Source organism: Ornithorhynchus anatinus, chromosome 11 (genome assembly GCF_004115215.2).
Source record: "Ornithorhynchus anatinus isolate Pmale09 chromosome 11, mOrnAna1.pri.v4, whole genome shotgun sequence".
In the NCBI taxonomy this organism is placed as follows: Eukaryota; Metazoa; Chordata; class Mammalia; order Monotremata; family Ornithorhynchidae; genus Ornithorhynchus; species Ornithorhynchus anatinus.
Genome location: NC_041738.1, coordinates 40631967 through 40646105, shown reverse-complemented (window position 1 = coordinate 40646105; position 14139 = coordinate 40631967). Strand labels below are relative to the sequence as shown.

General features: G+C 47.9%; 1 protein-coding gene across 1 annotated transcript in view; it reads left to right on the top strand.

Annotated features, from left to right (window-relative positions):
• Positions 1-1049: 1049 nt before the first annotated feature.
• Positions 1050-14139, top strand: part of CDH3 (cadherin 3) — a 39434-nt gene continuing 26344 nt past the window's right edge. Inside the window, exons 1-2 of the mRNA XM_029076124.2 lie at positions 1050-1155; positions 2276-2387. Coding sequence (XP_028931957.1) covers positions 1117-1155; positions 2276-2387 — 151 coding nt within the window. The 5' untranslated portion in view covers positions 1050-1116. The remainder of the gene's footprint in view (positions 1156-2275; positions 2388-14139) is intronic.

The following is a 14139-nucleotide window of genomic DNA, read 5'->3' as shown; positions in this document are numbered from 1 at the left end:
TCTCTGGGCCCCGGTGATCTCATTTGTCAAATGGGGATGAAGACTGTAAGCCCCACGGGGGACAACCGGATCACCTTGTGCCTCCCCCAGCGCTTAGAACAGTGCTTGGCACCTAAGAGACTGTGAGCCCCATGTGGGACAATCTGGTCACCTTGTATCTTCCCCAGCACTTAGAACAGTGTTTTGCACATAGCAAGCGCTTAACAAATACCATCATCATTATTATTAGTAGTAGTAGTAAGCAGCTAACAACTACCATAATAATAGTGATTATTATTATTAATAAAGGAGACCCAGCCAGGAGGGAGGGAGCGGGACATGACTTGTTTTGTTTTGTTTCGTTGTCTGTCTCCCCCCATTTAGGCTGTGAGCCCGTTGTTGGGCAGGGATGGTCTCTATCTGTTGCCGAATTGTCCATCCCAAGCGCCTAGTCCGGTGCTCTGCATGTAGTAAGCGCTCAATAAACACGATTGAATGAATGGGCAGGGCTGGTCTCTATCTGTTGCCCTACTGTCCATCCCAAGCGCTTAGCCCAGCACACTGCACATAGTCAGCGCTCCATAAATATGATTAAATGAAGGGGCAAGGCTGGTCTCTATCTGTTGCCCAATTGTCCATCCCAAGCGCTTAGCCCAGCGCACTGCACATAGTCAGCTGTGTGACTGTGAGCAAGTCACTTCACTTCTCTGTGCCTCAGTGCCCTTCTCTGTCAAATGGGGATGAAGCCTGGGAGCCTCCCGTGGGCCCACCTGATTCCCCTGAATCTCCCCCAGCGCTTAGAACAGTGCTCTGCACATAGTAAGCGCTTAACGAATACCAGCATTATTAGTAGTGTTAGAGTCAGCGCTCCACCAAGACGATTGAGTGAATGACTGTCTGACTCAATGGCTGTTGCTGCTGCTCCTCCGCCCGGGCCTCGGGGGGTGTAAGGGGGGGGGGAGGGATTGGGGGGGGAGGGGAGGGGTTGAGGCGCCCCCCACCTGTGGGGACACGTCATCAGGGGGCGGGGCCTGGCTGGACTGGACCAATGAGAGCAGGCGGGGCGGCCTCACCTGGTGTCCCCTCGCCCAAGAGACGGTGGCTGGGAGATCTGCCCGGCTGCCCACGTTGCCTGCCATGGGGCTGGGCCTGCTGCCCTTCGCCATCCTCCTGCAGGTAAACGCTCTGCCCACCCGACCGATGCCCCACTGCCTGCTGCCCCCCGAGAAGGGGGGGATACCTGGGGGGGGGGGGGGACCTCCTGCCCCGGCTCACGGTCATAGTAACCGTATCTCCTAAACCCTTCCGATGTGCCAAGCGCCGTGCGTTCATTCAGCCCATGCAGCGCACTGTGCTAAGCGCTGCGGTAGATGGGAGGAGGTAGGGACGGAGGAGCTGGGGGGAGGCGGGTGCTCCCCGAGGGAGGGGACGAGAAATCTCTTTCAAGCCTTCCTGGGGGCTATAATGAGAATCAGGGTATTTGTTAAGCGTTTCTGTGCACTGTACTAAGCGCTGCGGTAGATAGAAGGAGGTAGGGACGGAGGAGCTGGGGGGAGGCGGGTGCTCGCCGAGGAAGGGGGCGAGAAATCTCTTTCAAGCCTTCCTGGGGGCTATAATGATAATTATGGCATTTGTTAAGCGCTTCTTCTGTGCACTGTACTAAGCGCTGCGGTAGATAGGAGGTAGGGACGGGAGCTGGAGGGAGGCGGGTGCTCCCCGAGGGAGGGGGCGAGAAATCTCTTTCAAACCCTCCTGGGGGCTATAATGATAACCGTGGTACTTGCTAAGCGCTTCCTCTGTGCACTGTACTAAGCGCCGGGGTGGATCCAAGCAAATCGGGACCCGGTCCCTGTCCCACGTGGGGCTCACCGTCTCGATTCCCAGGCGAGGTAACGGAGGTCCAGAGAAGTGAGGTGACTCACCCAAGGTCGCACAGCGGACACGTGGAGGTGTCGGGATTAGAACCCACGACCTTTTGACTCCCGAACCCGTGCACTGTCCACTCCACCGGGCTGCTTTTCCTTTAGACTGTGGGCCCGTGGTGGGCGGGGACTGTCCCTCTTTATTGTTGTAGTGTGCCTTCCCAAGCGCTTAGTACAGTGCTGTGCACCCAGTAAGGGCTGAATAATAAGTAGGGGTTGATGGAGGTGGGGCGGGGGTTAAGACTATGAACCTCCCATGGGACAAGCTGATTACCCCGTATCTACCCCAGCGCTTAGAACAGTGCTCGGCACATAGTAAGTGCTTAACAAATACCAACATTTTAATTATTATTATTTCTCCCCTTGGTGTGCAGGTTAGCGGTCAGTGTGCAGGGCAGGAGCCGTGCCCAGCAGTATTCAGGAGGACCGAGGTGACTTGGGCCGTGCCCCGGAGCCAGCTGGAGCCGGGCCAGGTGCTAGGCCAAGGTAGGTAGGGGCTGGGGCGGGGGGCAGGAATGGTCTCACCTGGCCCAGGTGTCCCGGGCCGGCCAACCTGGGGCGGGAGTCAAGGGACTTGATATCCTTTCCCCTTCTCCAGCATCCATCTGGCCAATGTGGCCCTCCCCGTTTATTAGTAAACTCTTGGTAAATGTTATTATGTACCAAGCACTGTTCTGAGCACTGGGGTAGATACAAGGTTATCAGGTTGTCCCACGAGGGGCTCACAGTCCTAATCCCAGTTTTACAGATAACTGAGGCACAAAGAATAATAATGATGGTATTTAGGGGCTTACTGTGTGCCGAGCACTATTCTGAGCACTGGGGTAGATACAAGGTCATTAGGTTGTCTCACGTGTAGTTCAGTCTTAATCTTCATTTTACAGATGAGGTAACAGGCACAGAGGATAATAATGATGGTATTTAAGTGCTAACAGTGGGTCCAGCATTGTTCCGAGCACTGGGGTAGATACAAGGTCATTAGGTTGTCCCTCGAGGGGCTCACAGTCTTAATTCCCATTTTACAGAGCAGGTAACAGGCACAGAGAATAATAATGATTTTTGTTAAGTGCTTACTGTGGGCCTAACACTGTTCTGAGCGCTGGGGTAGGTACAAGGTCATCAGGTTGTCCCACGAGGGGCTCACAGACTTTAATCCCTACTTTTACAGAGGAGATAACTGAGGCGCAGAGAAGCGAAGTGGCTTAACCAAGCTCACACAGCAGACAGGTGGCGGAGGCAGGATTAGAACCCATGACCTCTGACTCCCAAGCCCGGGCTCTTGTCCCTAGGCCACGCCACTTCTCGCCGATTAACGCAGCGCTTTGTACAGCTCCCATCCCTACTGGCAGCAGGGCCGGACGTGGTGTGCCTAGCACACTCTTCCCTTGGCGGGGCCCTAGCGCAGGTGTGGTGGTGGTGAGGATGAACAGAGCGGGCCTAATTGCCACAAATGGCCGGGGCTTTGTGAAATGTTCATTGTGTCCCGAACAGAGGAGATCTGTTTTCCCTCTCAGCCTCCCCCTGCCCTCCCGGCAGTTGGAATGCACCTTTAACCCTACCTCCGAAGCAGAGATTTCTCCCCCAGACCCATCTCAAAAGCTTTGCGACACGGTACTTGGACCGGATTCTTACTTCTTGTGTCCCGAGGCGGTCCATGTTCGGCTGCGATGCCCAAACACAAGCAGACTTAGTGAGAAGACGGTTGGAGCTGGCGGGGAGAGAGGGGCAAGATACTGGCAAGGGTGGGAGAGGTAAATTACCAGGGAAGCTGGAGATCAAAGCTCTTTGATCTCTCAACTGCAGCCCCGTCCCAAGCCTCGACTGGTACAGACTGCCCCGGGCCTCTGATGAACAAAAATGTCCCTTATTTTTCTCCCCCCATCCACCCCAACCCCCACGTCCTGCCTGTGGAGAAAGCCGGAACCCAGGAACTAATTCGAAACACCTCCATACTGTTCCCCCGTCTCCCTTCCAAGTTATTGGTATTAAGAGCAGTGACCAAATTTGAACTTTTATTACACCCTTCTGCTGCAGGCTCCCCCTACTTTAACAGGTTCTCTGATCCAAACTTGCACTGTAATTCTCTTGACACTTTGGCCTGGAAAAGCAGGGCCGGTGCCTGGTCCGAATGAATAAATCCATTGTCATTTAAAAAGGGGTTTTCAAGAGGTCTTTAGTCTTTGGGAGTATTTTGCACATAACTTCTTAGCAGATTGTCAGAACAATTAACACCCATGCTAGAAATGCCTTGGAGCTGGTAACCGGGGAAAGGCACTAAGAGGCCATGCCTCATAAATTCTGAATTCTTTGGCATAGGCTCATTACTGGACCTTATAACAAACTGTAACCAGGCCAGCCTGTAAAATGTTAACTTGGGCATGGCCCAAACTAAATTCCTGCTCTGCACAGTGGAAGCTGCATTACTAACCAGCAAAAGGTTCTCCCAAATCCCGGCCCTCTCTCAGCACTCCGGAATTACTCTATCAATCTCTGCGTCTGTGACCGTGAATTTGCTCAGAGCAGGCAAGGTGGGCAGTGACTAGAAGTTAATGGTATGCAGACTCCCTATGCCCTATCTGACGAGATTTGATTTATGTCAATTAACCCGATTTCTGGTTGTTCTCTGGGCAGGATCTGACCTTGATTTAGTACTGGGGGAAGAGAGGTGAGGATAACCACACTGCTGACTTGGGCATTCCACACTTAGTCAAAAGATAGCGCCGGGGAGTGCTCTGCAAATTCCAGAAAGCATTTTATAATTTTGATGTAGTATTTCCCTTTAACCTGTTTCAATGTAGTGACCTTGACAAAACTAGGGCCATACTGACATTTAACAAGCCAACATTTATCCTCTAAGCCTTCTCAGGCATGTATTGTGAATTAATAATAATAATAATGTTGGTATTTGTTAAGCGCTTACTATGTGCCGAGCACTGTTCTAAGCGCTGGGGTAGACACGGGAATCAGGATGTCCCACCACACCCTCCCCCCCCCCCCGATCTGTGCCCACCACTAATCAATAATATTTATTGAGCACTTAGTATGTGCAGATCACTGTATTAAGTGCATGGAAGAGTAATAATTCCGGTATATGTTAAGCACTTACTATGTGCCAGGCACTGTACTAAGTGCTGGGATGGATGCAGAAAATCGGGTTGAACCCAATCCCTGTTGTGCATGGGGCTCTTAATCCTCATTTTACAGATGAGATAACTGAGGCACAGAGAATTGAAGTGACTTGCCCAAGGCCACAGAGCAGACAGTTGGCAGAGCCAGGATTAGAACCCATGACTTTCTGATTTTCAGGCCCGTGCTCTAGCCACTATATCATGCTGACTTCCAGTATACATATAATATATGTGCATATACTACAACAGGGTTAATAGGTATGTGCCCTGCCCACCAGAAGTTTTCAATCTAGAGGAGGAGATGGATAAGCTATGGGTATGTTCATAAGTGCTGAGGGGTTGAGGGTGGATTGAATATCAAGTGCTTCAAGGGTACAGAGAGATCCAAGTGCATGGGTGATGCAGAAGGGAGAGGGTTTAGGGGAGAAGAGTACAATCAAGGAAGACCTCTTAGAGGAGATGTGATTTTTTTTTTTTTTCCCCCAAATAAGGCTTTCAAGGAGGGGGAGAGTGGTGGTTGGTCATATGTGAAGGGGGAGGGAGTTCTAGGCCAGAGGGAAGGATATAGGCAAAGCGTAGGTGGCGAGATAGGTGAGATCAAGGTACAGTGAGTAGGCTGACATTAGAGGAGCCCAGTGTGTGGGCTGGACTGTAGTAGGAAATTATCAAGGTAAGGTAAGAGGGGTCAGGCTGACTGAGTGCTTTAAAGCTGATGGTAAGAGGTTTCTGTTTGCAGAGGTGACTGGGCAACCACCAGAGGTTCTTGAGGAATGGGGAGACATGAACTGAATGTTGTTTTATATATATAAAAAAAAAATGATGGGCAGTGGTTGGAAGAGAGTGGCTTTTTACTTGGTAAAATCGGTGCATTCCTCACGGGAATCATGATGGTACTATTGTAGCCGTTAGCTACCTCTCCTCGAAAACAGCACTAACATCCCTGGGCCATATGGCTGTTTTTCCCCTTTGGAATTAAAGCATTATTGCCCAGAAAGGCATCTTCCAAGACAAATGAAAAGTCAGAGAGTGACTCCTAATTTTGAAAATACCAACTTGGCAGACATTCCCAGTATGGCTGAGCTCTGAGACAGCTGGGGTTCACTTTCTGAAGGCACCAGACCCAATATCAGCTCTGAACTTTCCTTTGCCTCTTGGCTACGATCACCATCTCCTCGCCAGGGAAGCTCTCAGTCATTCAGAGCATTTCTCAGTCTCAGGGCACCTCAGTAAGAACTGGCCTCATGGGTGTATTCTCAGCCCAGTGAGTTGGGGTCAGAGCCATTCAAAACCGGATCCAAATCTCAATTCCTCTTCAGTGCATTATTCCCTGGGCCATGCTGTCCCTCATGAATCTGGGCGGAGAAACTTGATTGAAAAATTCAACTGCACAGACCACGTTCATGCGGACATGCTGAGAAAGCATTGTGGCCTAGTGGATAGAGAGTGGGGATGGGAGTCAGAAGGACCTTAGTTCTAACCCCAGCTCCATCTGTGTGCTGTGTGGTCGGGCAAGTCACTTCACTTTTCCTTGCCTCAGTTACCTTCTCTATCCCTCAGTTACCTCATTTGTAAAATGGGGATTAAGAATGGGAGCACTATGTGGGACATGGACTGTGTCCAACTTGATTAGTTTGTATCTACCACAGCAGTTAGTACAATGCCTGGCACATAGTAGGGTTTTAACAAATAGCATAAAAAAGACAATGGAAAATGTCCTGGTAGATGTTCTTAGCTCAGGATACATGTCAGCCATTCTGCCAACCATGATTGACAGTTCCTGTCTTGGGAGCATGTGCTGTTCCTTCATTGGCTTCTGGGGCTTGATTGGTTTTGTTTTTGTAAACTTGGAAGTAATCAGCATTAGCATTTTGTTTTAAAAAATTAGGAGTTTATCCTTGGGTCATATGGGTAGACACTCCATTAAGTCATGTTAGAGTTTTGGATGAGAGACAATCTGTTGATAATAGGAGTCATGTTAGGAAGTAGTAATAATAAATGATGGTAGTATTTCTTAAGCATGTACTGTGTGCTAAGCACTGTTAATGGTGGTATTTGTTAAGTGCTTACTATGTGCAAAGCACTGTTCTAAGCACTGGGGGATATAAGGTGATCAGGTTGTCCCATGTGGGGCTCATATTTTATTCCCCATTTTACAGAGGAGGTAAGTGACGTGCCTAAAGTCACACAGCTGGCAAGTGGCAGAGCCGGGATTAGAACCCATGACCTCTGACTCCCAAACCCGGGCTCTTTCCACTGAGCTATGCTGCTTCTTTAAGTGCTAGGATAGGTACATGAAAATCAGGTCCCTCATGGGGCTCACAGTCTAACAGTCTAAGTAGGAGGGAGAACAGGTATTGAATCCTCATTTTACAGATGAAGGAACTGAGGAACAGGTAAGTGTCACACAGCAGACAAGTGGCAGAGCGAGGTTTAGAACCCTGTCTTCTGACTCCCAGGTTCGTGCTTTTTCCACTAGGCCACACTGCTTCTCAAGTAGGTACAAAGCCTTAAATATGACCAAAGGTAACCAAGGGAGCCTACTAGGATTATACAATACTCTGATTGTAGATATGAAAACGGAAGTCAGACTCAAGGCTAATGCAGCCTTGCAGTTGGGCATGTGGAAACCAGCATGAAGCCCATATACCATTCCAAGCAATTAGTGGTCAGGAAAACCAGAATTTAATCCTGCATTGTGCAGGCTGTGTAAATTGGGTGAAAGGTGGGCTGGTGTATTTTATACTTGCCTGCAAGCTGTAATGAGAGGTTTCTGGCTGGTCCTCCATTTTCCTCCCAAGTACTGGTGGGGAAAGAACACCTGCCCTCTACCTAGCATGGTAGACAGGGGAAGGAGTGGCAAAATTTACTGGAGCATTCAGGTTTCATGTCTATCAACCCTATTGTGCTCTCCCAAGAGCTTAGTAAAGTGCTCTGCACACAGTAAATGCTCAATAAATATGATTGTTTCAAACTGAAAGGACAGGTTCTTTACTTGCAAAGGACACTTCTTGAGTAATGTTCTTATTGACTCTGCTTCATTGGCAAGGAAAAGATCGCTTCTTACCTGCGGGGATATAAAAGATTTCCTCAGCAGCCAGAGAGAATGGGGAAATATGACCCAGATTGCAATTTGCTGAATAAGCTATACAAATCAGCCTATGCTCAGTGCCTAAAGCTCTTCCGTTGTTCAAGTGGGATTACTTGACTCTAGGCGAATGCTTGTTCACCAGCCTAGTGATACAGAAGAACTAGTGAAAGAATAATCAGTCAGTTGTATTGAGTGCTGTGTGCAGTGCACTGTACTAAGCACTTGGGAGAGTACAATATAACAGAGTAGGTACACATTCCATGTCCACAGCCAGCCTACAGTCTAGAGGGGGAATACGTACAACTGGGAGAAGTCCTAGAGAAATTCTAGTAGATTCTAATGCATGAATACATCAGCAAGACCTTGCATGAACAAAGGTTTCACCCCTAAGGTTGTGGAACACTTTTTAAAGTTTTCCATGAACCTTAAGTGGCGGAGTTTCACTGTTCCTTGTATAGTGTGTTTTCGGCAAAAGAACTGATGGCTCAACAATCTTATCTTCAACCAATGGATCCCTGGAATTCAGTCCTCCACAGAGTACAAATCATTGTCTAACATCAGTATTTCTCAGAATACTTTTCTGTGGGTTGCTCCCATTTTTATGGTCATAACATTAAAAAAAACTACTAAATTTAGTGGCCTGATTAAAAAAAAAATAAAATGCATGAAAGATTAAATTTTTAGTGATCATGCAGAATGGCCTAGTGGAAAGAACACGGATTTGGGAGTCAGATCCTGGGTTCTAATCCCAGCCCTGCCATTTGATGTTGGGTCTCAGCTCTCTCATCTCTAAAATAGGGATATATATATATATATGTATATGTTTATATGTGTATATATATATATATGTGTGTGTGTGTGTATATATATGAACACAGTATATGCAAGGGGATCCTGGGGATAGTGGATTTCTCTGATCACTCTGGCCCAATGCACCTAGAAGGTGGAGTCTCCATTCACAGATCTGGAGTCAAAACAGCAAAGGACTAATTTTTGATAGCTGCCCTTAATTTTCTGGCTCATGGATTCAGGTTTTCTGAATCCGCAATGGCTGCAGTTTCCTGGTATTCTGGAGGAAAAAGTAGGCATCCACAAACTTACAGTGGCCACCCCTTTTAGTTCTAGCTGCTTTCTACCCTTCCCTGAGCAGCTAGGTGGTCTGATTGCATTCTTGTTTACTCTGCAGTTCTGTATTGTCTTGGGATGGAGACCTTTCCATCACTTGGCACTTGTAACTAGTGCTAATGGTTACAATACTTTTTCCAGACAAACAAATAAAATAGTCTTGTGGAAAAAGAATTTTTTCAGGGGGGAAAAAGAAATCATTATTTCTCTACATGAGAACTGATTTGTGGAGGAAGAGTGGTAAGGCTTGCTAAATAAATGCTCTGCCTCTCAACCTGGTCAGGGTGACTTGATGGAAAGGCAGCATTGTTTTTCTGTCTCCCATTCGCTGGCTCAGAGATGGACTAGGAGGATAGAAGTTCCTGGCTTTGTCGCTCTGGCCTTTGAGCCTCTGAACTTTCCCTCCCACGAAGACCCACTCTGAAAATGTGCTGTTGTAATAAGGCGCATTTACTAGCCAAAATTATTTTTACATTAGGATGCACAAATTTACTGAAGTATGTTTTCTTCCTCAGTTTGAGCTGGCTCAAGACCTATCCCTGCCCCGCTTGAAGTTAGCTTTACTCTTTAGCAGGACTGAATCTCAATTTTGAGAATAGTCGGCCTGGGTTGTAGTCTGGTTTCACCTGTCCTTTGCTTTGGGGGAGAGGTGGAACTTCTCCTGTGCAATAGGGGCAGTGATTGCCCCCTCCTCCCCACAGACCTTTTTGGAAATAAAAAGTAAAGAATACCTGGTGTCCCAACTGCCCCCCGCTCAGGCTCTTCCCCTAGCTGGGCTTGAGTTCGGCCCAGCTGAGTTGGAAGCAATCAATATTATTTAATTGAATTAAATTATTGAATTCAATCGTATTGATTGCTTACTGTGTGAGGAGGGCTGTACTAAGTGTTTGAGAAAATTCAATATATCAGTAATCCCAGATCTGCCAGTTGTCTGCTGTGATCTTGCACAAGTCACGTTAAAGTATATTTGCCAAATTGTACATTCCAAGAGCTTAGTACAGTGCTCTGCACATAGTAAGCGCTCAATAAATACTATTGAATGAATATTTGCCTCAGTTACCTCATTTGTAAAATGGGGATTGAGCGTGAGCCCCATGTGGGACATGGGGCTCGTTCACCCCACACATCCTATCCGTTACCAAGACCTGCCAGTTTAACCTTTACAATATCGCCAAGATCCGCCCTTTCCTCTCCACCCAAGCGGCTACCTTACTGCTACAGGCTCTTGTTATATCCCGGCTAGACTACTGCGTCAGCCTTCTCTCTGATCTCCCTTCCTCCTCTCTCGCCCCGCTCCGGTCTATTCTTCACTCCGCTGCCCGGCTCATCTTCCTGCAGAAACGATCTGGGCATGTCCCAGACTGAGCTCCTCTTCTCCCTCTACTCCCTCTGCCATCCCCCCTTTACCTCTCTGCAGCTTAACCCTCTTTTTCCCCTTTTCCCTCTGCTCCTCCACCTCTCCCTTCCCATCCCCACAGCACCGTACTCGTCCGCTCAACTGTATATATTTTCGTTACCCTATTTTGTTAATGAATTGTACATCGCCTCGATTCTATTTAGTCGCCATTGTTTTTACGAGATGTTCTTCCCCTTGACTCTATTTATCGCCATTGTTCTCATCTGTCCGTCTCCCCCGATTAGACTGTAAGCCCGTCAAACGGCAGGGACTGTCTCTATCTGTTGCCGACTTGTTCATCCCAAGCGCTTAGTACAGTGCTCTGCACATAGTAAGCGCTCAATAAATACTATTGAAGAAGAAGATGTCACTCCCCTTCTTAAATACCTCCAGTGGTTGTCTATCAACTTCCGCTCCAAACAAAAACTCCTCACTCTAGGCTTCAAGGCTCTCCATCACCTTGCCCCTTCCTACCTCTCCTCCCTTCTCTCTTTTTACCGCCCACCCCGCACGCTCCACTCCTCCGCCGCCCACCTCCTCACCGCCCACCTCCTCACCGCCCACCTCCTCACCGTCCCTCGGTCTCGCCTATCCCGCCGTCGACCCCTGGGCCACGTCCTCCCGCGGTCCTGGAGTGCCCTCCTTCCTCACCTCAGACAATCTAATTCTCTTACCCTCTTCAAATCCCTACTTAAAACTCACCTCCTCCAAGAGGCCTTCCCAGACTGAGCTTCCCCCTTTTTCCCTCTGCTCCCTCTATTCCCCCTTCACCTCTCCGCAGCTAAACCCTCTTCTCCCCCCTTTCCCTCTCCTCCTCACCCTCTCCCATCCCATCCCCTCAGCACTGTACTCGTCCGCTCGACTGTATATATCTTTATCACCCTATTCATTTTGTTTATTTTGTTTAATGAGATGTACATCACCCTGATTCTATTTAGTTGCCATTGTTTTTATGAGATGTTCTTCCCCTTGACTCTATTTATTGCCATTGTTCTTGTCTGCTTGTCTCCCCCGATTAGACTGTAAGCCTGTCAAACGGCAGGGACTGTATCTGTTGCCGACTTATTCATTCCAAGCGCTTAGTACAGTGCTCTGCACATAGTAAGTGCTCAATAAATACTATTGAATGAATGAATGAACATGGACTGTGTCCAACCTGACTAGCTTCTATCTACCCCGGCGCTTAGTATCATGCCTGACACAATGCTTAACAAATACCATATAAAAATAGTCAGTAGACATGTTCCCTGCCCACCATGAGTTTACATTCTAGAGGGTATGATACTTCCTCCCTGCTTACTCTTGAGACTGAACCCAAACTGTAATTGTTGTGCTTCCAGCCACGGTCCTTGCCGACTGTGGGATTGTGGGCAAACTTTTCATCATAGCAACCAGTACCTGCACCCCTGTTGTTTCTCTCGCCCGCACAGGAGAGTTGAGTCAAGTCACCTGAGATTACTTTGCCCTTGAGAAAGCCAAAGTTATTTGGCTCCTGTTGTCTAGGTTCAGGGCACCTATTTCTCTGGGCAATACACACACTTTTCTGGCGGCGGTGTACTTTTCCCAGTATCAATTCAACTAGTCAATGATATTTATGAGTGCTTACTCTGGGCAGAACACTGTACTAAGCACTTTAGAGTGCAGTACAATAGACTTGGTAGTCACATTCCCTGACCTCAGGAAGCTAACCATGTAAGGGGGGGTGTGGTTACAGTTGGCTGGATGGCACTTCTAAATCAAGGACGTTAGGAAGTACTGTGGTCTAGTGGATAAAGCATAGGTCTGGAAGTCAGAAGGACCTGGGTTCTAATCCTGCCTCTTTCACTTACCTGTTAGGTGACCTTGGACAAATCACTTAACTTCTCATCTGTAAAATGGGGATTAAGATTGTGAGCCCTATGTAGGACATGGACTGTGTCCAACCTGATCAGCTTGTATTTGCCAGTGCTTAGTACAGTGCCTGGTACATAGTAAGTGCTTAACAAATACCATTAAAAAAAAATAATTTGGGGCTGCCACTAGACTATATTTTTTGAGAGAGATCAGTTCTTCCTCAACTGTACTCTCCTGTGGGCTCTAGTAGTGATCTGCACACAGTTGACAATTCAATAAATACTATTGATTGACTGCCTCTTAATGGTTGCTGTACTCCCAAAAGGTTGAACATGTTACTAGTGTTAATGTCCAAGACACTCCCGAGCCACCTACACAACAACCACAAAGAGTGAGCCTTGTACCTGTAAGAGGTTGGAAATGGTTAACTTCTGTCTTGAAATAAAAGCCCTTTCTGGCCCCCACCCCCTCACAGCACTAACAGGAGGTTTGAAAGCCTCTGCATTCCAGCTCCCTCCAGACCCAGGTTAATCAACAAGGTCTACAGCAACCTTCCTTCAGGGTGGGTTTGAGCGGGAGGGGTTTGCCCAAGTAAGAGGCCCCTCAGCCATCTTATCTTATCTTGGGAGCCCATCAGAAGGAAGGATCAGATTGCTGCCAAGTGTACGTACAGGTCAGATCCCATTAGCCTGGGCCTCAGACCGGACTTTCGGCAGGAGGTAGGCTGCGGGAGAAGCTCAACTTTTTGGAACTGGGACTTAAGAGCACCCAGGGATGCCAAGTTTGAAAGCTTTTTAAACTTGCAGTTCTCTGCAGTGTCAATATCCAGCCTGGTTCCTGGAGAGTAGTACAGGGCAACCTCCAAACCTCCTCTCCACCTTACAATTACATCAAGCATAGCTACTTTCTCTCCAAATGTATTGTCTTGCTGTGGACATGGCTGAGAGAAAGGTATACTGTTCCTCTAGACTGTAAGCTCCTTGTGGCCAGGGAATTCTGTGTTATTCTGTCCCAAATGCTTAGTACAGTGTTCTGCACACAGTAATGATGATGGAAACCAGTCTGAGTTGGGTAGTCTTGGATGCTCACTCTGCCTCCTTTTTGTGGTATTTAAGCGCTTAACTATGGGTCAAACACTTCTCTAAATGCTGGGCTAGGTCTAAGTAGGAGAGAAAAAAGGTATTTAATCCCCATTTTACAGGTGAGGCTCAGGAAAGTGACTTGCCTATATTGCAAACAGCAAGCAATTGGCAGAACCGAGCTCTTCCAACTCCCAGGCCTGTATTCTTTCCACTAGGCCACAGTGCTTCTTGCTGGGGAGGGAGCATCCTCAAGCTCTCTACCACACACACACACACACACAAAAGCCTTTAAGGTAAAATTCGCCCTTCTAAGACCTTGCAGAGTTCTGGGCCTGAACAGCTTTATGATAAGCACTTGTGTGGAAAAAGTGTTGCTGTAGGATTATTCACACATTTATTTGGTTAGGCAAGCTCTTTCTTCAACCAGACACTTGTGTTTGGATTGACTTGATTCACCTCTGACCCATGTCTGAGGGCTTTCATTCCATAGCTGCGTTCCTGGTGGGGCCCTGGGAAATCCCAGAAGAGCTCCAGGCAGGAACTAGCCTCTCTACCTGAGGCAGAGGCGATATAAAGGCTGTCCACA